The sequence below is a fragment of the Muntiacus reevesi genome, chromosome 13 (genome assembly GCF_963930625.1).
Source record: "Muntiacus reevesi chromosome 13, mMunRee1.1, whole genome shotgun sequence".
In the NCBI taxonomy this organism is placed as follows: Eukaryota; Metazoa; Chordata; class Mammalia; order Artiodactyla; family Cervidae; genus Muntiacus; species Muntiacus reevesi.
In genome coordinates this window covers 19,052,543-19,079,201 of record NC_089261.1, presented here as the reverse complement: position 1 = coordinate 19,079,201, position 26,659 = coordinate 19,052,543, and the positions used below count along the sequence as shown (strand labels likewise).

The 26,659-nt window shown below is 36.8% G+C and overlaps 1 protein-coding gene across 2 annotated transcripts in view; it reads left to right on the top strand.

Annotated features, from left to right (window-relative positions):
• The window catches only part of ATP2A2 (ATPase sarcoplasmic/endoplasmic reticulum Ca2+ transporting 2), a 57,316-nt gene that overhangs the window by 7,278 nt on the left and 23,379 nt on the right, over positions 1-26,659 (top strand). For both annotated transcript variants that reach the window (XM_065904447.1, XM_065904446.1), the window contains exons 4-7: positions 2,008-2,112; positions 5,602-5,740; positions 24,290-24,370; positions 26,221-26,306. In XM_065904447.1, coding sequence (XP_065760519.1) covers positions 2,008-2,112; positions 5,602-5,740; positions 24,290-24,370; positions 26,221-26,306 — 411 coding nt within the window. The remainder of the gene's footprint in view (positions 1-2,007; positions 2,113-5,601; positions 5,741-24,289; positions 24,371-26,220; positions 26,307-26,659) is intronic.

Below are 26,659 nucleotides of genomic sequence, written 5' to 3'. Positions count from 1 at the left end.
AAACATGGTTCATCTTTATTTTAAGTTATAGCACTTAATTTTTTGGGTTGTGGGTTTCAGAACATTCTTTGAAGTGTTTAGCAAGTTGGTAGTTGTGAACGTTAAATAGGTCCAGCACTATCCTTCCACATTTTGCCCACTAGTTTTGCCCACTAGTTTCTTATCAGGCAATAATCACACATTGGACAGAACCTTCAAATAACCGAATGCCTGTGTTTCTTCCACATAAACATTTAAAGTCACATAGTGGAAGAAAAGGCTACTGCATAATACAGATGAGGGCTGTTGCATTACTGACGAATACCACTTGTGCAAAGGAACCACACATTTCTTGAAAAGTAGAAGCTGCTTGCTTGCCTGAGTCTTTGCCTTTGCTCCAGTGGATATGGAATATTGCTTTAAGTTTGTTCCTCAGGCCTAGCTGCCAAGAGGGAAATTCATACTCACTTTAACAAGGTGTGAAGCTTATCTTACAGTTGCTAATGCTTCACTGACCTTTTGGAAAGGTCCTTGCTACTCTTCAAGTTGAGCCATTTTTCTCCCCCAAGAGCTAATTAAGTTTCTTATTTCTGATATGCTCTCCTTGGCAAATGTTTGAAAGGCTAGTATCAAAGCAGCTGTGATCTTGCATCTATCAAAATTTATAACTTCCTGGAGAAGTTTTCATTCTGGCATTAGGCCTGGCCTTAACACCAGGAATGCCCTGTCGAAAGCTTGCAGCAACAATTTCTGTTCATTCTGGTGTTTTTGCCTGCCCCGGTTCATTAGCTGTCAGTTGTGATTGGCATCTTTCAGGACCTTGTCCTTGTGTCTCCTGGATTTTTTTCCTGCTCTAATAGCTGTTTCTTTTGTTGGTGCTATGGTGGTGAGAATACCTGTCTAACAAATTAATATTTGTTGTTAATTCATTGTTGCCCTCTTTTATCTTGGAAAATTCATGTTGGATCTTGCCTTGGTGTTCACTAGGTACAAACTTAGTCACTAGCTTCATTATTGTCATAAATCATATCTGACAATATTCAATGGATCAAAAACAGTGCTTTGCTTGTTTACTGAATACATCTTTTAAAGAAGAGATTTCATTGTGGAATATGCAAACATTTTAAGTAGTGTTAAAAGGCAAAGGCAAATCTTACCTCCCTCCCAGATTGAATCATGAGATGTGTTTAACATCCTTTTGGATTGGCAGTTTTCCACAAAAATTTGTTGTTGAAAATTTAACCATTTAGATGCCACTTTTTATTTATCATTGTGTTGGATTCTCTCTTATTACAGATGTTCAATTATGAAGTACAGTGTGTCTTTCTTTTAGCTTTTAAATCTGAGAGTTATGGTTGGGTGAGCTAGAGGTTAATTCTTTGCTCATTTTTCTTGGGACAGTGTTCTGTGGCCAGTTATGACATTTTTGGGTTTAGATTGTCTCTGAAGTGCTATGTTGCTATGTCATATGGAGGTTAACCTTTAGAATACATTCCTGATCTCAGAACAACCTTGCAGTGATGACCTTCAGTAACACCACTGAAAATATGTGGGACATTAGCAGTTTATGTACACTAATATTAAAGTCAGTGGTTAAATTACTTTTACTATGAATTTGTGCCACATAGGTATTATCTCATATGAGTATTAACCAAATTAACAAATGAGTATTAACCAAATTAACAAAGTTTGATGATTGCCTTTTAAATTTAGGAATTTATTTCTTCTGAAAAATATACATAGGAAATGGATGGGATTTAGTTCTCCAAAGTATTTGTTTTGGATTTTAAACCAATTATTACATGAAAAATAGATTAGTTCTTAAGGATATTGTTAAGAAGTTTATAGTTTTGAGTGTTTAGAGTTAGAACAAGATATAAGCTTGTCATTTATGTCATTACATTTTGCTACCTTTTGTTTCTAAGGATGATAAGAAAAGATTTTATGTATCATCATAATTCCTTTAGTGCCAGCCACTTTTGTGGTAAGAACACATTACAGTTCTAATAAATGTCATTTCTCTTTTAGGTTTTGGCTTGGTTTGAAGAAGGTGAAGAAACAATTACAGCTTTTGTAGAACCCTTTGTAATTTTACTTATATTAGTAGCCAATGCAATTGTGGGTGTATGGCAGGTAAGCAATAATTCCTGCAGTGCTAAATTTTGGTAATTTATGTAAGAGATTTAAACTCTTAGTCTTTCTATTATCTGTTTTTTCTGTTGTGGAACTGCCTGTGTTTTTTATCTATTAATTTATTTAATGGCAAAATTTTAGACCTCATGCATATATGCTCTGCTGTTAAAATTGCTCATGCTCCATGGTAGCATGGAATCAAGAAAAGTGGTTAAAGAAGCTACTTAAGGAAAACCAGAAAATTTGAGAACCAGTATCTGTTTATATTTCCTAGTTGCTTCCTATGAAAGACTTCATAAAACCAGTGTCATTTTTATTATCCTTGGATTTGTGTGTGGATTTAGCTATAAAAGTTATTTGAATCCTAAATAATTTCACTTTCAGAGCATATTCCTGGCTGTATTCCCTTAATTATCCAGTGCCCAGGCCTTAGCCCCAGAATGGAAGATAGTTTTCCTACAGAAACATCATAGAATCACACTTTTGCTTCACGTCTGCATGATTCATCTCCTGCTAATAGCTAGTTTGAGAATTTTAACTTTTCTAGGACTGTGGGTCTGTTTGATTTTTGTTTTCTATATAGTTTAACAGATTCAGACTAAAGTTTCACAGTCATCTCTTGAATATTAATCTTTTAGATTTTTGACGGATATAGTCACCTCTTTGAGGGCTAAAATAGAGTGCATCTGTCATTCGTGCAAACATCTTCTACACATACTTAGTCCTGTTGAAATTGTAAACTTACTAGTAAACATGAAGGCCTTTGGGTAATGAGCTCATTTAGAAAGATGCCTCCTTAGAAGAAATGTGCCATATTCCTCTTGATTTTTAAAAAAATTGCTTGTAGTTAAGTAGATATGATACTTTTGTGCATTATTTAGGCAAAAGAAACAATACACAGCATTAGACTGTCCTTAAGTTAGTAGTGCGTGTTTTTAAATGTACACCATTTACACAGGTGTGAAAGTTGATCAGTTGTATCCGACTCTTTGAGACCCTGTACAGTCATGGAATTCTCCAGACCAGAATATTGGAGTGGGTAGCCGTTTCCTTCTCCAGGAGATCTTCTCAACCCAGGGATCGAACCCAGGTCTCCCACATTGCAGGCGATTCTTCATCAGCTGAGCCACCAGGGAAGCCCAAGAATACTGTAGTGGGTAGTCTATCCCTTCTCCAGCAGATCTTCCCAACCCAGGAATTGAACTGGGGGTCTCCTGCCTTGCAGGTGGATTCTTTACCAGCTGAGCTACAAGAGTGATTTTATAAGACAGATTCTCTTTGACAGATGTGACACGGACGTTCAGAGGGATTGACTTATCAAAGGCCATATTAGGTAGTACATACATAGAGTATCTGAGATTTACCCAGGGCCAGACTGGATAGAAGTAAAATAAAATCTTCCAGCAGTTTTTACAGGACTTTTATGTATGTTTTAACTTAGAAGAGTAACATTGTTACATCTTAATCCTATTTACATAATATACAGAAGAGTATGTGCCAGTACTGTAGGGTTCTTGCTTTCTGAAAGTAAGGGGAGTTAACAGTGTTAAGGTAGTATTTGGGAGGGGTCGGGCATGTATTTCTGATTAGAGTCATCAAGGACAGCTGACAAGCAATTGGGGGAACTGTAGAGAAACGGAGTTTTCTGGGTGGAGGGTGGGGAGAATATTCCAGAGAGGGAATGGCATGATCAGAGAAGTACAGAGTGTGTTTGAGGAATGACATTTAGACCTATTTGGATTTGAGTGGAGTAGGTAGGAGTTAAAACTTTTAGAACAAAGGAGACCTCAGACGGTCTTCTAAGTTTTTGTTTGTAGTAAGTTAGGTATATTTGTCTTTCCCCAAGCTGACTTGTTTTTTCATGTAATCTGAATCCATGGCCATTTGCTTCCCTTTTCCATCCTCTGTACTATATAAATATTCCTTTTGATAGTTTGGGTTGGTGGGCGGCAGGGGAGGCTCTTTAAGTGATTTTCATTGGCATCTTCATCCTGGGGGTCTGAGATAGTTTATCTTTTAAGTTTATGCTTCTAATTTAAATGTGCCTTTGCTGATTTTTAATAGAAGCAAAATACAGTGCTCCTGGACATCCAGTCCAGTTAAACTTTACCTGACATGACCTTGAGGAAGGAGAAAATGGTAAAACTGCCATAATTCATACATTCAGGGGGGGAAATCCTGAGGAAAAAATGATTTCAAATTTGACTAATTGAATAGCAGCAGTGCTCAAAATTTATTATTTCTACAATATCAGTGATGTTTGAACTTAGCCTTAAGTAGATCTGATAGGGATTTAAATTATTTTTGTCATGAACTTCCCAAATTTAAGGTTTCCTATACTTTTTCAGGGATGCACATGTAAAAAGTGAGACACACATGCCAATAGCTTTGTTTTTTCTGTCATCTGAATTCTCTTTTTAAGCAGGTTTGGGGATTTAATTTTTACCACAAGGCAAAAAATGAGATTACATGGTATTGAGTGTAAATTTTATCTAAGTAAAGGTTAAATTAAAAATGTTTAGATTAGAGGGCAAAAATGTGAAAGAAATGAACAAATTTTTTCCTTTGTCCGTTAAATTGAGTAACCTCACTTGGGCACTTGCTTTGTATACTTGCTCCTTCTAATTGCTTATTTTCTAAGAGAATAAAAGGCAAATTTGGCATATAAACTTCTGCCTCCCCTTAAAGGAACTTTCCCTTAGCATTTTTCCAACATGACTCATTTTAATTGTACATCTTTCATCTTGAAATTAGGGAAGAAAAATTCTGTGTGACCAAGTCTTGACATGTTCATATATAATATTATGGTGATTATGGTTTGTGACTGGCAGTGCTTCCAGCCATTTATTGGTCTGTGCCACTGAAGAGAGATTTAGAATTTGTGAGGAGACGTAAAACTTGGTTTTCTTAATTCATCACTCAAAGCATTTACTGTGTGCCAAAGCACAACCTAAGCATTTTATAGATAGCTCGTAAATTCTCACACCTGTTGAGAGTGGGTGGGTACTGTTAGTGTCCTGGTTTTGTAGGCAGTAAACCTTGTCTGTCATGTCACTTATCCACAGTCAACCTAGCTTTTGAGTGGAAAAGCCTGAGATGAGCCTGGGCAGTCCAGACCTAGACCATCAGCTTTCATGGGAGACAAGATTGATTTAATGGTGTGAGTGTGTGAGGTTAAAGGTGAGGGCCATGTTGCGTGGTGTGCTTAGGGACAGCAGGTTCTAATAATTGCTTTTCTCCATTGATTTTATCCTTACTCTTAGGGTGCTTAGTTTTTTCATTTTTAATACAAAATCAAAAGGGCCTAGTGTTTACTATCTTAAGATGTGAATCATTTACTGTAAATGTTATTAATGTGCATCTCCTGTGGGTTTTGTTTTTTTTTTTTTTTAATTCACATTTAGGTTAGAACTCTAAAATTTGATTCCTAGGGCTAGAAACATTTAGCAGTGGCAGGCTGTGTTTACTAATTTGTTTTCTTTTTTACAGGAAAGAAACGCTGAAAATGCAATTGAAGCCCTTAAGGAATATGAGCCTGAAATGGGCAAAGTGTATCGACAAGATAGGAAGAGTGTACAGCGGATTAAAGCTAAAGACATAGTTCCTGGTGATATTGTAGAAATTGCTGGTGAGTTGAGTTTGGTCATTTTTTATTTTAAGATTGTATATTTGAATGCAGTCCTTTCCTCAGGGTTCATACTTAGAAGTTTTAGAAGTTAGGCTCATGTGTATCGATTACATTAACAGATTTTTAGTGCTATCCAAACAAATTAGGGTTTTTTTCTAAAAGTTCAATGTGTTTTGGGACCTCCCTTCATGTTGAGAAGATTTTTCTGTTTTACAAAAAACAAAAGTGTTTTGAATTACTGTGCTTATTATTTTCAGTGCATTTTAGGAATCTAGTGCTAGTGAGATGAACTTAATCTTGATTTGACAGTTGTAGTGAGCAGTTTGTTAGAATACTAGTTAATGAGTACATGATTTTTCCTGTTTTGGTTCTTGGCACAAATAATAAGTCAGACTTGCAACTATCAAACCAAACTGATGGTTAAGGGTAATTTCATGACTTTAAAAACTCTACTTAAAAATATTTTGACATAGCACTGAGCCAGGGATGTTAGCCAGAGATTCGGGTTTGGGCTTTTAAAAGAGTGAATCCTCTGCCATGCCAGAGCTCTTCACAGATCTCAGAGGTCCTCCTTGCTGTTGGTCAGTGCCAAGTTTTCAGACAGCCCAGAATGCCCCTGGAGCCAGTCAGAACAGCTAATCTTTTTGCAGGGGAATCATTACATTGGGTTCTTCAAATCATTGTGGTTTTTCACACCCTCTGAGCTCAGCATACTTGTTTTCTTTTTGTGAATGGTCTTAGAGTAACACTTTCACATTGACTTGTGGGGAAAGTGTGCTTGTCTCTATTGTCTTACTCTCCTGAGAATTCAGAGTGCTGCATCTCTTGGCTTGTGCTGTACAGTTTTGACCTTTGAAAGTAAATTACCGGTACTTCCAGTGGTTAGGACTCCGCACTCTTCAATACAGGGGTTGGGGAACTAAGATCCTGCATGCTGCTTGGTGTGGCTAACAACAAAAACCCGCTACCTTGTCATAGGTTTTCCAGAAAAATGATAGTGTTGTCTGTCTACCCACACGTTGATTACTTAGGACTGCAAAGTTTGTGTAAATGACCTAACACTTACTAGGTTATTAATGTTAACAAAAGTACAACTCTGAATGAAATATTTTGGCAAGTGGATTTTTTTAAACTTAGTTTTGACATAATTTCAGACTTAAAAGTTGCAAGACTAGTAAGAGTTTCCATTTAGCTTTTACCCAGATTCTGAAAATGTTTGTTATCACGATAACTTGCATTATCATCTTTCAGCCTATATACGTTCACACATTTTTGCTGAATTATTCCAGAGTAAATTGAGAAATGATGCCTCTTTGCTCCTAAATACTTAGTATTTATTTTATAAATCTGTAGACCTTAGTCAGATTTAACCATTTGTCACCATGGATTTTACAGCAAAACACGAGTTAGAAGGGGAGTTCTGGTGCTGATGTGGGAAATAGATCACAGTGGGAAGGCTGGAGATAGGCAGGAGCTAATGAGAGCAAGTGATATCGAGCGCTGTAGCATTAAGAATAATGAGGGAAGGATTTTGAGTTTATGAGTAGCAGTTTTTAAACAGGGATACACATCAGAATTATCTGTGGACACTAAAAGTTTTTACCAGGTCTCAACCCAAAATATTAATTTGGAGTCTCTCTTGGCCATGGAATTATGGTCATATATAGTTTGAAAAGTAAGCCTCAGATTTAGGTGCTAAGCAACAGGTTTTGATACCTGGATAGATTTGGGGGTGGATGGGAGTAGGGTGTGCAATCAAAAATACTGACAGAATATCTAGTTTAGGTGACTGGGTGGTGATGGTGCCTAGTAACTGAGGAAGGAAACACTGGAGGAAGATAGTTGTCTTTCCACAGTTTTGTCATGTGGTAGGTGTACCTAAAGATCACCTAAGTATTGCACAAGATTCTGTTTGACTTTGTATATTTTCCAGTTCTCCAGCTTAGTCTGGGAATATGTTTTCAGCCTCTCAAACTAAGATAAGAGTTTTTATCCTAGATAGACTATTTCAGTGTGTTCAATATATTTGAAAACTTAGAGAAATTACCCCCAAAGCGTTTATCCTTGGTTTGCATCAGTAGATGGCAGTGGTTTACAGCATCAGATACACCATATCCTCAAGGCATCATCATCCCTTTTGAAGAAATAAACTAAGACCAGCTTCTCTTCGATAGAAGTGGGTTTGTTTTTTTTTTTAATTAAAGGATAATTGCTGTACAGAATTTTGTTGTTTTCTGTCAAACCTCAACGTGAATTGGCCATGTGTATGCATATATATCCCCTCCCTTTTGAACCTCCCTCCCGTCTCCCTCTATCCCACCCCTCTAGGCTGATACAGAGCCCCTGTTTGAGTTTCCTGAGCCATGCAGCAAATTCCCATTGGCTGTCTATTTTACATATGGTAATGTCAGTCTCCTTGTTACTCTTTCCATATATCTAACCCTCTCCTGCCCTCTCCCCACATCCTTATAGACTTATGTCTATTCTGTTTCTTTCAATTTCTTTTTCTCTGAATTTGGGGTCTCACCAATCTTTTCCATCTGAGTAAGTCACTCTAACCACAGAGTTAACTGAGAAACTTGGGAATCGTTTTAATTCTTTCCTCTCTTATTCTGTTTCTAAGACCAGTTGATTCTGTCTCCAAAACACAGCCAAATTTGCTGTTTTTTCCTAAGTCACCACACCAGTCACACCATCACTTCACACTGACATCATCAGTTCATTTGCTCAGTCGTGTCTGACTCTGCGACCCCTTGAACTGCAGCGCACCAGGCCTCCCTGTCCATCACCAACTCCCGGAGTCTACCCAAACCCATGTCCATTGAGTCAGTGATGCCATTCAACCATCTCATCCTTTTGTCGTCCCCTTCTCCTCTGCCCTCAATCTTTCCCAGAATCAGGGTCTTTTCAGATGAGTCAGCTCTCTGCATCAGGTGGCCGAAGTTTTGGAGTTTCAGCTTCAACATCAGTCCTTCCAATGAACACCCAGGACTGATCTCCTGTAGGATGGACTGGTTGGATCTTCTTGCTGTCCAAGGGACTCTCAATAGTCTTCTCCAACACCATGGTTCAAAAGCATCAATTCTTTGGCACTCAGCTTTATTTATGGTCCAACTCTCACATCTGTACATGACCACTAGAAAAACCATAACCTTGACTAGACGGACATCATCGTCGTGTCGTATCCTAAGTGGGCTCTGGCTTCCTTTATTGTCTTCTTGCAGTTTGTTCTCTACACAGAAGCTAGACTTCCCTAAAGGTTATATTAATTCACTGACTACAGCCTTTCAGTGGCTTCTCTCGCATCAGAAATACAATTTCTTTTCTCTTTAACCCTGAATGACCTTGCATTGTATAGCTCCTACTTCTGTGATTTCGTTTTATGCCACTCACTGTGCTTTGGTCATACAGGACTTATTAACGTTTTCACAACCACCAAGCTTACTTGGCCTTTTTTGGGTAGTTAAGCAAATGTTATATAATTGATTGATTTTTCCCAACACACACATCTCACGGTGGCAAAAATTTGGTTATAACCTCTGTCTACCTGATTTTCGCCACTGTGAAATTCCTTTCTCTATAATGTAGCATTTTATATATTGCTTTTGATAGTTTAGGAAGGACAGGTGACTTACCCACAGTGTGTGTGTGACACAGGAGTAGTCCCTTTCTTATTTTGTTTTTATTGTGACAAAATATATATATTATAAAGTTTACCATTTTAACCGTTTTGAAGTATACAGTTCTGTGGCATTAGGTACATTCATGTTGTACAGCCATCACTACTATTCATCTTCAGAACTTTTCCATCTTCCCAGACTGAAAAGTAACAATAATTTCTCTCTACCTCCCTTCTCTAGGTCCTGGCAACCGCTGCCTTTCTTTTAATATTTAAAAAAAATTTTTTTAAAGATGAGTTTAAATCCTTCATCTTAGGTGAATATACTTATTACTAATAGAATTGTTCTAAGCAGTACACATACTTAAACCCAGTTCTGCTTTCACCTATTTCTAATTCCTTTGTGAGGAGTCTTAACAGGTCTTGAGAGTTAGCAATTTTTTCCTTCACCTCTTCCCCTACTGTATACTAATTGCTAAAAACATACACAGTGCTGGGATGTTGGACTCTTGTATACTACCCTTTCTTGAATTTTGACCATTCCAAAGGATGCTAAACAGAGGTGATCACAGGTTTTAGACAGATAGTGAACATTTTGTTAAACACTATTGTCATACTACTACGCAACATGCACTTTAGGGGCAGAACTGTCACACTGATCATTGTAATCTTGCTGAGCATGTAAAAAGCTCTCCATAATAAATAAAACCTGAAGTCTGAAGTGTGGAGTAGGTTTAGCAACGTAAATCTGCTTTTTGTGCAGCTTCTGTGCAGAACAGATAATTTGACGTCTCTGTGCTAGAGTTTAGTAATAGCTGAGCTTAACGTGTGTGCCAGATACAGTGATAAATTTCCTAGTGTTTGGTTTTTAATCATCAGCCACCTATGGGTGTGTGTACTGTTAGTCACATTTTGAAACTAACAGTTGAAACCAAGTCTTTGTGGTTTATTGCTTCTGTCTTCAGCTATGGTTACTTTACTAGAGAATATACAGTATATTTAGTAAATGTATACATATTTCACAACATTAATTTGTTGGCGGTCCAGTTCACAATTTTTTAAAAACAGCTTTATTGAGATACAGTTCACATGCCATAACATTTCACTCCTTTAAAGTGTAATTAAGTGGTTTTTTAATTAAGTGTAATGTCTTTATCACTATATAATTTCAGAACATCTTCCCCCCAAAAAGAAATCCTATACCCATTGGCAGTCACTTCCTCTGCTTGCTTTTCCCCAGTCCCTGGCAACCACAGTTTACTTTGCCTTTTAGGGATTTGCTTATTCTGGATATTGCATATAAATGGAATCATACAAGAAATGTGCTTTTGAGACTGATTTCTTTCTCTTAGTATTGTTGCCAGGAGTCCTTTATGTTGTGGTATAAATCATATACTTCGTTTGTGTGTATAATAGTATATTCTTTATGGCTCAGTATTATTCCATTGTTTAGGTGCACCACATTTTGTGTATTCATTAATCAGTTTACAGATATTTGGGCTGTTTTCCCCTTTCTGGCTATTATGAATAATGCTAGTGTGAATATTTGAGTACAGTTTTTGTGTGAACATATGCTTTCACTCTGTTCGATATGTACTTGGCCAGGAAATTGTTGGGGCTTAGAGGGACTCGTCTAACATTTTGAGGAATTTCCCAACCATTGTCCAAAGTGATTGCATCATATTACATTCCACCAGCAATGAATGTAGGTTCCAATTTCTCTGCATCCTCATCAACACTTGCCTTTTAAAATTTTAGCCGTGAAGTATTATCTCACTGTGATTTTAATTTGTACTTCCCTAATTTCGTAATGATATGGAGCATCTTTTCTTGTCCTTACGTTCTAATACATTACTATGTCATAATTTGAGAAATGTCTAAATCCATTGACTATTTTAATTGGGTTGTCTTTATAATGTTGAGTTGTAAGAGTTCTTTATATATGCTGGTTTATCAGATAAATTGCAAAATTTTCCCATTCTGTAGGTTTCTTTTTTACTTGATGGTGTTATTTGTAGCATAAAAGTTTTTAATTTGATAGAGTCCCATATGTCTTTTATTTCATTGCTTATGCTTTTGGTGTCATACCAAAGAAGCTGTTCTATGATCTGATGTCACCAGAATTTTGTATATGGTGTGAAGTAGGAGTCCAGTTTCATTTTTTTGCATTTGGATATCCAGTTGTGTCAGCATCATTTATTGAAAAGACTTCGTTGAATTGTCCTGGCACCCTTGTCAAAAATCAATTGACTTCATTTCCTACTACAAATTGACTATTATTCAATTGATATGTGTGTCTAGCCTCCCGCCAGTACCACACCATCTTGATTACTGTAGCTTTGTAGTAAGTTATGAAATCATTAAATTTGAGTCTCCTGGCTTTGTTGTTTTTCTAATTTTATTTTGGTTATTTGGAGTCCCTTGCATTTCCATGTGAATTTTAAGTTTAACTTGTTAATTTCTGTCCCCAAAGCCTGCCTAGATCTGATAAGAATTACATTGACTCTGTAGCTCAATTTGGGAAATATAGCCATCACAGCAATATTAAATCTTCTGATGCTTGACCAGGAGTGTATCTTTGTTTATTTAGGTCTCATTTCTTTTAACTCTCTGTTTCCAGTGTACAAGTCTTACACTATTTTTGTTATGTTTATTCCTAAGTATTTTTTGTTTTCTTGGGAGCTGTTTGTAATTGGAATTGTTTTTTTAATTTCAATTTCAGATTGTTTTTTTCTAGTGTATAGAAATACAGTTGATTTTTGTGTACTGATTTACAACCAGTACATTGCCTTGCAATCTTGATGGACTGTTATTCTAATAGTTTTCCATGGGTTCCTTAAGATATTTCTCTCTGTAAGACCATGTCATCTGAAAACAGAAATAATTTTTCTAGCCTGGGTGCCTTTTCTTTTTCTTGTCTAATTGCCCTGGCTAGATTCTTCAGTAGAATGTTTACTCTGGCCTCTTCTTTTTAACATCCTTGTCTTGTTTCTGATCGTAGGGGAATAGTATTCAGTCTTTTACCATAAAGTATGATGTTAGCTTTGAGTTCCATAGACGCCCTTTACCATGTCAAGGAAGCCTGAATCGCAGTTTTAATTTTTAGGTGGTCAGTATACTCCTGTTTGGTCTGTTCTGGTGACTTTTCATGGTTTTTAAATATTTAGATCCCAATTAGAAATGGTAGTTAGATTGCCAGAACCAGTGGGTCACTGAACTGGGAAAGATGTAACCCTAAGCCATTTAAATTGATTTAGATGGAACATTTGGGAAAAGTATTTTGTGACTACTTGACCTGGGCCAGATAAATAGCTATTTATTTTATTCAAACTTACTAAGACTACAAAAGTTGAGGCATTTAAACTTCTGCTTTTATATTAGGATTAGTAATCTAGTTGATTTGGCATTTAGCCCAATAATTCAGTTCTGTGAAACTGTAGAAATGAATTTCAATTCTAACCATAGATCTAAATTGTTTCTTGTCAGTCTTACTCTGTACATGGCATGAAGGGATAAATGGCGTAAATTGTGCTCTTAGACACGGTAACTTTTATACTGTTATTTAAATTATGAAATTGACTGTGAAGAGGGTTCTTTCTGATGAATTCAAAAACTGGAGAATATTGTTAACTGTTTTGAAGATCGAAGTGAGTATTTGCAGAAATAAAGAGACCTTTTTGTAGTCATTGTTTGGATGTAAGAATCATCTGACTTGAGATGATAAACTTCTTTTTGCTAACTTCTGAAAGATATATGGTAGAATGGTTCTGCTGTACTTTCTAAAGTCTAGTCTGGGTGGCTTTTTTGAGGGGGAGATGGAGGAAGCTAAGGAAATTGTATTTTTGATGTTACTATGCCAGCTAATAACATTTCCAGGAAGACACTGTGTAAGCATGCACAGCAAATCCATATGTATACTTATAAGTATATAGACTACAAGAACCAAATAGAATAGATGTGGCAGGTAAACATATGGTTACCCATGTGTTCATCTTCTGAAACTACAATAGCTTTGTATTATTATAATGTCAGGAAAATATTTCTCTGGATAGATGGAAACCAAAAGTAGTAAAATGTGAGTATAATTTATAAGAAATGAACATCAGTGTTTCAGTGTTCTGTATTATTTGCTAATATCAAGGTGAATCAAGCTTTCAAAGTCGTGAAAGTCTTTAAATTCAGAATTTGGGGGGCATTCAGCCTTTGCATGGGAGGGGTGTAATTGATTTCTTAAGGCAACTGTTTTCGAAATTGTTTGAAACAAACTTCTTGTATCTTGGTAACGCAGAGTTGATGAATAGCACAAGGACATAAATATCCTCAGATGACTTCTGTCCTGTAGTATACTCTGGAGTAAATCATATTTTAAGATTATGTAAGTGTTAGAAATGACAGTCTCAACGTAAAACTGTATTTGCTTTACTTAGCTTCTGAAGAAATTGATTTTATATTTCCTAAATTGAAGAATAAATATTCAGCAGTTGTGCCAGCAATTTTAAGACCTATTAAAAAGGAATAATTCTTAAATTTGGTAACTATTTAAGGAAGAGAAGTTTCACTTTTGATAGTCAACTTGCAGTAATGAGATTTAGTAACATGTATGATGTGGCATTTCCAAGCAGCTGAGGAAAAGGAAAGACAAAGTTGTAAAATAGATGACTGATTCATGTAAGAACCTGTATTATTATCCTAATTCTACACGACACTGAACAGAGTAAGTTAACCTAACCTCCACCGAATCGAGTAATTGGAGTAGACTCTTAAGGAGCTTTCTGGCTCAAGAGATGTGTGATTCAGATAACATGGCCTTATCGTTTCTTTAGCTAGGGCTGTGAGCCTTTTTTCTTTTGCTTTTGAAAAAAAGGAATTGGAGCAGCCTGAATGAATAGTCAGCAAACACTTAATTCATACCTGTTGAGCTCCCTAACACAAATATCAGAAAGTTAATTCTGTGCTGTCGAGCAGAGGGCTTGACAGACTTTTTTAACAGAGCTACCTTAGGAATATTTTGGGTTTTGTGGCCCCAAACTGTCTCTGTAGGGGAAAAAAGATTTTTTTTTTTAACAAGAGTTTAAAAAATGTAAAAGTCATCCTTGGCTTAAGGGCTGTTTTTAAAAGAAACAAAAACAGGTCTTCAAGTTTGTCCAGCTGCTTAGAGCTGCTTCTCTAAAACTTCATGTGCAAGAAAGATTTTGTTAAAATGTCTGTTTTGAGTACTTAGATCTGGAGTGGGCTGCATTGTTCTCCTTTTTACCAAGTTCCATGGTGAACTACACTTTGAGAAGCAAAACTCTACAGCAGTAGTTAATCATGTCTAGAACACAGTTCCTTTAAAAATTAATGAAATCTGGACTCTTTTTCCAAATACACACGTTCAGAAGTCTTGTATGCAATTTCCAGGGGATTCTTTTATCCTTCTCCCCAGAATTCCACCCCAAGATTCTAGCTATTGGTTTTAAAAAATGAAGTTACAAGCATATACCTAGTTTTACTGTGTTTCTCTTTATTGTGCTGCACAGATATTGCATTTTTTTTAACAGATATTTCAACTTTTCATTGTTATAATTGTTATGATCAGTGATCTTTGGTTACTGTTGCAAAAAAATTGACCCACTGAGGACTCAACTGATTAGCTTTTTTTTTTTTATTAAGCAATAAAGTCTCATAAAATTAATGTATGTACATTGTTTTTTACACAATGCTATTGCATGCTAATAGACTAGTACAGTATAAACATATCTTCTTATCACTCAGTTTATTGCAGTATTTGCTTTTGCTCTCAATATCTATCTATTTGGCTGTGTCAGGTCTAAGTTGTAGCACACAGGATCTTCTGTTGTGGCCCACGGGCTTCACTCTGGTTACGACACGTGGCTCTGTAGTTCTGCTGTGGGCTTAGCTGCCCCATGGCAAGTGGGATCTTAGTTCCCTGACCAAGGATCGAACCTACATCCCTTGGATTGGAAGGTGGGTTCTCAGCCAGAGTAGTTTCTGCTTTTACTTTTATGGTTGTCTGGCGTTGAACCCAGAATGTCTCCCAAGGTATGGTTGTATACCATATGATCCAGCATTTCCACTTCTAGGATATATATTCAAAGGAAATGAAATCAGTCTCCCTAAGAGATCTGCACCCCTGCATTCATTACAGCACTGTTTACCTAAGTATCCATCAGTGGATAAATGAACAAAGTAAATGTGTCTACACACACACACACACACACACACACGCAAGAGTATTATTGAGACATAAAAATGAAGGAAGTCCTTCTGTTTGCAACAACATGGATGCACTTTAAGTGAAATAAGTCAGAGAAAGGCTAATGCCATGTAATCTCACTTACATGTAAATCTTTAAAAAAGGAAACTCATTCTCGCACACATGCAAAGCAAACTTAGAAACTCAGGTTGGTGGTTTCTAGCACAGGGGGTGCAGGAATTAGGTGAAGATGGTCAGAAGGTATAAAGTCCAGTTGTGAGACAAATGTGTTCAGGGAATATAATGTACAGCATGGTGACTATAGGTAACAAGATTATAGTATATACTTGAAAGTTGCTAAGAGTATATCTTAAGTTTTCATCATAAGGAAACAGTTGTAACTATGTGAGGTTGATGGATATTAACTGATTGTAGTAATTCCATATAGTATGTATATATAAATGTTTTGTACCCTAAACTTAACACAGTGTTACAGGTTGGTTTTTATCTCAACAAAATGGGAAAAGTCGTTACAGTTAAATTGTAAAATATTGTCTCATTAAGCAGTCTGCATGGTATTGTTGGAATATTGTTAAACAGTTTTCACCTGTTCCTAAAATGATAAACATCGCTCAGAGATGTAGAAACTACATGACCAAATAAGGATTGTTGTCTTTTGTCTTTTCCCCCATATGGAGTTGTTTCACAGTGAGAAGGATAAGAGAACAGAACTAGTTAGAGATGCAGAGCTGAGTCATCTGTAACCAAAAAACAGTAGAAATCATTATTTTAGTTTTTCCTGTAATTAATATCTGTTTTATAGAGCTATAAGTTCTTAATCTTAACTCGTGTATAAGCAGAACAATAGTCTAAAACAGAAATTGGCGTGGGTGCTATTAGAAACAGAGGGTTTTGAGACCTCGAGCAATAATTTATTCATTGCTGTGAGAACAGCTAAGACACTAAGAACCATGAGTTCTGAGGAACTCAGGAAGGTATCTCCAGTCGTCAGATCATGATGGACCAGTTGGTCTTGAAGCCTGACCTGAATTTCACAGGACTGGCATTTCCTCATTTCCTGTAATCACCTCCTCCCCTCTCCCTGTGACTCAGTGGTAGTTACAGTACAGTCAGTGCCAGTCTTTCAACCCTTATTATTGTGATTAAGATTTGGGGGAAATTAGAAGAAACCACATAGTGTAGGAAACACATTTCCTAAGTGTGACACAACACCACCACCATCACCAGATTTGACTATGTAAAAATATAAAATAACTTACTTTGAAGATGATAAAAGAGTTTTAAGAAATAAAGTGCTTCGTGTTAGCTGCTGCTGCTAAGTCTCTTCAGTCACGTCCGACTATTTGTGACCCTGTGGACAGCAGTCCACCAGGCTCCTCTGTCCACAAGTTCTCTAGGCAAGAATACTGGAGTGGGTTGCTATTTCCTTCTTCTGCTTGGTGTTAGCAGTAGTCAGGAAACAAGATTGAGAGTATGGGAAAATGGCAAGAAAGTTAATTTGGTGGTAGTATACATTTGTAGGAAAATTCTGTTTTCTGTGAATCTTTTCTCCAGAAGTAATCGAAGTGCACGAAAGGAAAATTGGAAACATGTAGATGACTGTGAAAACAGTGACTGATTGATTAATCACAGGATGGCTGTGAAATACCTGTGACGTTAAGCAAGTTATGTGCCTCATTTTCCTTATCTGTAAACAGGGAATGAAGATAATCATAGAATTCATAAAACTCTTATAGCAGTGCTTAGTATAGAGTAAGCATTCTCCAAAGTTGAGCTTTAGAGATGATTGCTTTAGGTATTACTATGTAGCCATTAAAAAAGAATGAAACAGGTAAATACATACCAATGTTAAAGGTTTGTAATTTTTATTTTAATGAAACTTTAGTAAGTGTTATCTATAGAGAAAGGTGTTTGATAAATGGTGTTAACAGATAAATAGATGTTTGGATGAGGGAAGTGAGGGATGGGTTTTCACCTTGTAAAGAGCATGCTTTACTGTTGCAATAAAGAGAAATGCATGTTGGTATCCCAGATACCATGTACTCTAACCTTACGTAACCTTGCTGTGGGCTGCCTCCATGGCATCTAATGAACCAGTTAGCTTCCACCTCTAGCAGCTAGAAACTTCCCAGACTAGGGAAAGCTGTGCTACTTTTATTGGCAATTATGTATTATGCCAGTTTTATTATAAAATGTCCACATTAGTTTTTCTCTTTGGAGGCACATAGAAGTCTGATTCCTGATTCCTGTGATGGCCTGTTTTACCATCTTGATGGCTTTCTTTGGTGCCCATACTTGAATACAGTTAATGTAAATAGAGTCTGCTTCCTATTCTAGACCTTATCTTCCACTCTTACGCATAAGGACACTTTGGCAATCTTAGTTGTCCTGTCACTTAAAACCCATGAATCTTTTTCATATTTCTCTTTCCCTACTATTATCTCTAGTCCTCTGCTAGCATACATGTCTTTTGTTTTCAGACTATATTTTAAGCAGTAATCACTGTTAAACCTCATTCAGCTCAACCAAGGCTAAGATCTCTTTGATCCTGACGTTTCATTGTTTCTAACTTTGTGACAGTCTTCGATTTGATAATTATAAGTTTCTGGTGCCCCTCCCCTTTTCTTTTTTAAAGAAAATGATGTATGTGCAGGTACTTCATTCCATAGCAGATATTTTATTTGGTGTGCACTATGTTTCAGCACAATACCAGGCCTGGAAAATTAGTGGTGACTAAGTGACTGCCTTTGTGGCGCTAGTGGGTCTAGTGGGGAGGATGCATCAAACATGTAACGTGAGGAGTGTTAGGAAATGAGCACATTGTGATGGATACCAACCTAATCTTGAAAGTTTGAGGAAAGCCTGGCTGTTTGTGAAGACTCAGAACTTTTGAGAGACTGAAGAGAATTGTGTTTGAAGCAAGTCTAGTAGGAAGAAGCTGTTGAAAGGTTTTAAAGAGAATGATATGTCTGCATTTTAAAAAGATGTGTTTCATCATAGATAATATATCCAACAAATTGGACGGGGAACAAATACAGTATAATCTATAGCAGTTTGTAATGTTCTTCCCTGCCCAGCCTGAGGCCTGGAAATAGTGTTAAGTAGGCAGGTAGAGCTTCTAAAAGTGAAGAATTTCATTCATTTTTTTCCTAACTACAAAATTTATTAACCAAATTAGGAGTGAAAAGGTTTGAGTCACAGTTAAACGTTTAACTAATTTAGGTTAATTAATTCTATTATGACTGGCTTTTCCTCAGAGCCATTTAAACTCAGAAACAATAGTGGTATTTAAGAGGTAATTTTCTGATCTTATATATATAGTTAAAAAAAAAAAAGATTTGAATAAACTGGTAGAATTTGCCACAATAAGTTAGATTTTTTTCCTTATGTATAATCAGTTCAAAAAAGGCTTTTTCTGAGTTGCGCTGATTTTAACTGTCAGTGTTTTTGACATAATATAACCAATGTTAAATCATCCTGGCCTTATAAATAGCCTTTCCCAGATTTTAAGATTAAGAAAGCTTGTGTTCATTCAGTTCTAAAATGTGGCCAAGTAATAGTTTCCTTTAAATGGCTTTTACTTGCGTTCTTGATAACTCAGCACAAACTATACATTGAAAAATTTGTTCAGGGTGGAAATCTGTGTTGTGATAGCGGGTTTTAAAGAGCTACAGACTTAAGGAGCCAAGAGCTGAATTTTAAGTGTCAGATGTTAAACAGAAAGTAGTTTATAATGGAGTTTATTCTTCTATTACACTGCCTCAACTCAAGAGACAAAAAAATTTTCAGAGGAAAGAATTGCAGAGCATCCCGTTGGCAAGAGTAAGAATTTTCCACTACCACTTGCCCTGAGGGCACTGACATGCCCCATCAGGGAAATATCACTGGATGTGATCATCGGAACAGGCTGCCTACTCCTCACGCACAAAACCCTCTGTCTGGAATTCACAGAAGCCTGCAGACAAAAGAAAAGTATGTCTTAGATGAAAAGTAGCCATTGAATCTTTGCTTTCATGGATCTTTTACTTCTTAAGACAACCTGCTTCCTAGTAGATTTAATCCTAAATTGACTCCTCCAAACAAAAAGCAGAGTCACACACTAAATTAAAGGAAGTCTTTCATTAATTGAAGCTCTTTAGGCTAGACTCCTATTGCTACCTTTAGTTTCCTGTCTAGAATGAGGATATTAGTTGGTCTGGTCAAGATGATGCAAGGGAGTGTCTTCTCACTAAGAGAATACTAGAACTTGGCAGGTTTTTAAGGCCAGTTTGGATTTACGCTCTTAGTACCTTTTCCACACAGGAGAAGGGCATGGCAGCCCACCCCAGCGTTCTTGCCTGGAGAATCCCCGTGGACAGGGGAGCCTGGCGGGCTACAGTCCGTGGGGTCGCAAGGAGTCGGACACAACTGAACGACTAAGCACACGCGCACCTTTTCCACAGAGAGATCATTTTGTAATGGAAATAAACGTGAAACTTTTAAGGTAGTACATTTCCCAAGTGTTAGGGACTTAGGGTCTTCTTGACCTAGAGCTTCGCATACATGGCACGTGAGAAACAACACACAGGAAAGACTATTCTAAACAGGCTCTTCACAGGATCTGTGACACCAGTTACTAAGCCTTTTTCCTCCTTGTATTAATTCTTTAGTGTTCTTGGAGAATTTCTTTAAAATAATGGATTCCTGGATCCCAAATGCATTAAACCAGTCTCTTAAAGAGCAGGCCCCAAGATTCTGTAGTTTATAAAAGGTCGCCAGGTCGTCATCTTTTAGTTCCTAAATACGTAATTGTCTCCCAGTTAGAATGACTGTTACAGGATGGAAGAAAAGTTAGTAAGAGCATAAGATCAATTTTTAAACAACTTCCTGTGTGGTCCTGTGGCTAAGATGCTGTGCTACCAATGCAGGGGCCCCAGGTTCGATCCCAGGTCATCTTTTTTTTTTTTCCCAGGTCATCTTTGAGTTCCGACATACATAGTTGCCTCCCAGTTAGAATGGTTGTTACAGAAGGGAACAAAAGTTTAATAATAGCATGAGGTCAGTGTTTAAGGACTTCCCAGTCACTTGTTCCACTAGCATTTTACATCTGACTCATTCTTGAATATTTAACCAATAATTGAACATATCAATATAATTTCTGTACAACATAGCCTTCATATATTTAAAACAGACTTTCAGGAGTAAAAATAAGCTGGTTTCTTTGTGATGCAAGTTTAAACATTAACATAATTCTAAATGCTGCATATATAGTGTCTATCCCGCCTTAAACTAGTAACTTAAATGTTGACTGTGTTATTGAGGAAAAAAATTAATCTCGGTATTTCTTGCCTCAAAAACATTTTTCATTCATTTTTAATCCTCTGAGCTGCCACTGAAACAGCAAATAAATGGCAAGATATAACTTCTGGGTCCTCAATTCGAATATTAGATATGCTGACCTTAACTAAATTGTGGCCAGGTATATGAGAATACAAGTTAGAGCTAATATATGAAGTTGTTTAAAAGAGATGCAACTCCAGTATAAAATGACACCTTGTGCTCTTTTATTTTATTCTTTTTTTTTCCTTTTTGACTGCACCACATAGCTTGCGGGATCTTAGTTTCCCAACCAGAGTTTGAACCCATGCCCTTTGCAGTGGGAGCACAGAGTCCTCACCACTGGACCACCAGAGAATTCCTGGCGTTCTGCTTTTGGGTTGGTGGTTTCCATTCAATTGTTACAGTGCAGATGAGCTTGTAGATTGTGGTGACTGCTGCGCCATGTTAGAAGCTTTCTACTCCTGTAGGATCATGGCATAAATTGCTTCAGACGTTAACATTTTCAAGTAATTTTTCCACTTAGGGTCATGCATTCATCATTGAACTTGGATCCTTTTCATGTTCAAGGTTATGTGGGGTCAAATTATGACAGCCAGAACTAACACAGTAAAACTTTTTTAGGTTGTTTGAGGTTTTTTTACATTTATTTTTTGCCACACTAGCAGCTTGCAGAATCTTAGTTCCATCACCGGGGATAGAATGCCCTTGGCAGTGAAAATGCGCAGTCCTAAGCACTGGACCACCAGGGAATTACCTAAGCTATTTTAAAGTTTTATCTGGATGGGGTATTATAGGTTGTGAAGGCCACTAAATTTTAAGATACAGTTACTTAACTATTGTAGTATGAGCAGAATTATATTATTAATAAGCTGGAAGTTTCTAGTGTCTTCCATCTGAATATTGCTGTTTGTTGCATAAGCATTTCCAGCAGGAATTTCACCTTAACTTGTGTGTCCCTGCAGTCAAGTACAGGGATGATCTTTGCCTCCTGGGAGTAGATATTGGCAGTCTTGTTGTGTGCTGCCATGTGACCACGTTTCTTACATAGGTTATAGGATTTGTTTCATGAACTATACTCACCATGAGTTTAAGAGCTGTGAGTTACAGAAATATTAGAACTAAATTGAAGGTTTAACGAATGAAATCAATCTACTACTTAGAAGTGAATTCTGTCTAAGAAATAGATTGAATTGATTGAATCTACCTCTTAGATAGTTTATGTATAACCAGTGACAGAGTTACAGTTCTGTATGGTAGCGTAAGTCTGGAAAATTAAGATTTAACTTAATATATGCATTTGTAGGGGGAACAGTGTTTATTTGTTCTGTTAGCTGTCCTTGCATAAGACTCCTAAAAACACCTTAGTAACTTTCAGAGAGTCAGGGAAAGCTGTTTTGTACTTAAATTTACTGTTCAGTTGCTTTGATACTAAAACATACTCATCTAACAATATTTGAATGCCTACAGTATTCTGGGCATTGTTCTCAGGGTGCAGGTGAAATACAGGCTTTACCTGTTCCTTGGTCGGTGTTGTGGCATTTATTTAAAATACCGTCAAGGAAAGGGGCTAAGACATGGTCCATTTAAAGGCTAATAAAGGAACTCTGGCCCAGAAAAGAAGACTCACTTGACTTAAAGATCTCCTAGAGGTTACACAAGAGGTTTTTCACTTATCTGATAATGCAAATTTCAGAAGGTACCAAAGGGTACATGCAAGGTGAAAAGTCTCCTTCCGCTCACGCCCCCCTGTCTGGTGTTACAAGGCTGTTATACCTTCCAAGGTCTTTTCTCGTGACAGCGGAACTCCATTGCACACAGTGCTGCACACGAGATGAATAGACGCGTCTCTTCTTTCTGTTGCTGATAAAAAAAACTTAACTATGTACTGCAAGCATATCTGTAGAATAAATTCTTTGTAGTGGAATTTATGGGGTAAAAAGATTGTGTTTTGCCATTTTTGTTTGGTTTTTTGTCGTCCCATGCGACTTACAGGGATCACAGGTCCCCAACCAGGAATTGAACCTATGCCCTTGGCCGTGAAAGCAAAAGCAGAGCTCAGAGTCCTGTCCACTGGACCACCAGGGAACCCCTGTGCTTTGCACTTTTGATATGTATTACCAGTTTGCCCTCCCGAGATTTTGTAAGTTTTTTCTTTGTACTCAGCGGTGTATATAGGATCATCACAAAGTCTGGATGCCTAGTTGAATTAAAAATATTAAATGAATACTAATATTATATGGTGTGTTTAGTGACGTTACATTCAGTTTGTCCTTACTAGCAGTGCACTAAGCACTGAATTTTCATTAATACCTGCTCGTAAAAAAAAAAACAAAAAAACAAAAAACCTGCTTGTGCACTTGCTCAGCTAGTGAAGAATCTGCCTGTAATGCAGGAGGCCCCGGTTCGATTCCTGAGTCGGGAAGATCCGCTGGAAAAAGGATAGGCTACCCACTCCAGTATTCTTGGGTTTCCCTGGTGGCTCAACTGGTAAAGGGTCTGTCTGCAGTGCAGGAGACCTGGGTTGGGAAGATCCCCTGGAGAAGGGAACGGTTATCCACTCCAGTATTCTGGCCTGGAGAATTCCATGGACTGTATAGTTCATGGGATCGCAAAGAGTCGGACACAACTGAGTGACTTTCGCTTTGACTTTTCATGCACTTGCCTCTTAAGTGATTTGTAGCTTTGGTTTGTTTTAGGTTTTTTGGATTTTCTTTTTTTTTTTTTTTTTTTGCTTATTAAAACTAAACTTTCCACATCTTATAGTCACCCTGTATAAAGAAGTCCTGTTTCTTTACATTCTTTCAAACTTAGTGCATTTTTTTCTCAACTCCTTTGTCACTTTGATAGTTTAAAAAGTGGTCTCTCTGTGTTGTTTTTTCTTCCTTTTTTCTTATGAGTGAGATTAATTGAGCATCTTTTTATAGAGGTATTTGTTTCCTGTTTGTGATAATTTAGCCTTCCCAGTGGAAAAAAATCATAGTTTGCAATTCAGTCCCCCTCGCCATGCCCTGTGTATGTGTGAGTGTGACTAAATAATGTGTACTAAGAGCTGTTTGCCCAAGCATCATTGTTCTCTTAGTTGTATACTTCAGATCTTGTATTTATCCAGGAAGAGTTGCTTATATTGCTTATTGTAGCAGATTGGAGGGTAGGGGGTGAGTCCCACGCAGCCTGTGGGATCCTAGTTCCCCAGGATTGAACCCATGCCCCCTGCACTGGAAGCGCAGAGTCCGAACCACTGAGCCACCAGGGCAGTCCCTGTAGCAGATTAAATTTGTGCTGTATACAGACTGTTTATTTTCTTTAAATGGTGTGTTTGATTTGGAGACAGCTTCTTCATGTAACATGATTACAAAAGTTGCTTATTTAAGCTGCTTTTTTTCTCCACAATTAGTTGGTGACAAAGTTCCTGCTGATATAAGATTAACTTCCATCAAATCTACTACTCTAAGAGTTGACCAGTCAATTCTCACAGGTAAATATTATGTATTGGAGGGGGGCTTAATTTCTGAGGGCTTCCTCAGACTCCATGCTAATAGTTGAACTGACTCTTGCCCTGCTGTCCATTTATAGTATCCCATCTTAACATTTCCAAGATGTTTATTTCATAATGCTTTATTAGTCTTTTTGCCAGTAGATGCCAAGCTATGATTTTAAAACAGTTGGTTTTCATCTCATAAGGCCTTCTTATATTTAAATTTCATTAAAAATTAGTTTTGATTTAAGAAATTTTTTTAAAGGTTGAAAATTTCTTTGGTAGCCTGAGATAAAGTTGAAGCAGTGTTGTTGTCTCTCTGTTTTGTGGAAAGTGAATTAATTACCTAGTGTTGTTTTCCAGGCAGGAAAAATAGACTCCAGGAATGCTAATCTCATACCTGATATACTTTGCAATAGTCAAATGTACAATTAACAAAAGTCAGCACCCTCCAAAATGGTGAACATTTACTGCCTAAAGTTTGAACACTAATTAGATTTGGGATTGTTCGGAACATTTTCCCGTTTTTGTTTGATAAAGGCACAGTCTAGGGTGGAGGGTTCATGTTAACTGGAAGTAAGGTGGTCAGAAGATTAACTTAAACACAATGCTAACCTGAATTAAATAGTGAGTAAATATAAAATTCAAAGATTTATCTGATGATTAGTTTTCAAAAACAACTAAATGTCTTAGAAGTAGGGACGTGAGTAACCTGGGCTCTGTATTTTTTATTGTTTCTTTATGAATAGCTTATCTACTAAAACTGCTGTTATCAGCAACAACCTGGAAGCTGATTAAGCCATAAAATGGTAGGGAATCGATCAGATTGTATATAAAATTCTCATATTGTGTGTACAAAAATAATTTCCATTTATATAAAAATCATACTCTAGTTTTAGGCTAGATTGAAGAACCAGAGTCTTCTGTTAAATACTGAGATCGAAATTTACTTCCTGAAATTTGAGTTAACAACTAGGGCCATATTTCACCCTCATTATATACCATTAACCCTTGAACAATGTGTGTTTGAACTGCATGTGTTCGCTTATCTGCAGATTTTTTTCATTAATAAACCAGTTGGTTGAATCCTCAGATGCAGAACTGCACATCCAGAGGAATCATGTGTATACAGAAGGCCAGGCCAAAGTTCTGTGCAGATTTATGAATGCTGAGGGGTTGGCCCCCCAACTGCTGCATTGTTCAAGGGTCAGCTGCATTTCATAGGAAATTGTTAGGTTGAAACCAGGTTCAACAAGGCATTGTGAAAGTTCTAAGAAGTGGTCTCTTATTCCATGTGGTCTTTTTTAGTGCTGCTGATTGCTGTTTTTCATTTTGGTTTATTGAAGTAGAATAGTTGATAAGTGCATGCAAATATTATCTAGAACAGTGTTTTCATTTCTCATCTTTGGCATTGTTGAACAAAAACAGGCTTTCCAATGGATGAGCCTCAGTATTCATATCTGTATCTACAGTTTATTCATTTTGTTAAAAGTAAATATACTTTCATCTTTTTAACTATTAGAGTGTGTGTATATATAAGTGTACAGCAAATCTGTATCCACTATATTAGAGTATGAACTGATACTTGAAAATGAACTAAATTTGAATAGTTAAGAAAGTAATTGACTCTAATTTTACTTCAAAATTAAATTACTTTATTTTGATTTTTTTTTTTTTCTTGGAAATTAGTTTCTGTTACTGAATTTTACTAGTTTATATCGTTTTGAATGAATTGGGCCTTTATTTCCTTTTCATGAGTGTGGTCTTGGCATGAGTGAATTGAGGGTACCAGGGTTCTAGGTGTGAATTGCATAGATCTAAACAAACCTTCTGTATTGCCACCTGCTTAGGTGAATCTGTCTCTGTCATCAAGCACACTGACCCTGTCCCTGACCCACGGGCTGTCAATCAAGATAAGAAGAACATGCTCTTTTCTGTAAGTACTTTGGATAAGATTTAACCTTTAAAGGGGTGTTTCCTTTAAAATGACGTGGATGATAACTGTGTATAGCTCAATTAAAAGGTGTGTGTTTGGAAAGAAAGCAGATTGTGGCAAACCATTAATAATTGGTGAGTCTGGGTGAAAAGTAAAGTAGATGTTTATTGTACTGTTCCAATTTTTCTGTTAAATTTTTTTGAAATATAAAGTTGGGAAATTTATAGTTTTTGTTTAGAATTTAAAGTGGTATTTCAAGTAGTACTGTGTGTTAACATGGGGATTTAACCGCCCATAGTAAATTTTTAATAAGTACTGCAGAGCTACAATGAAAATAAGGAACTAGGAATTAA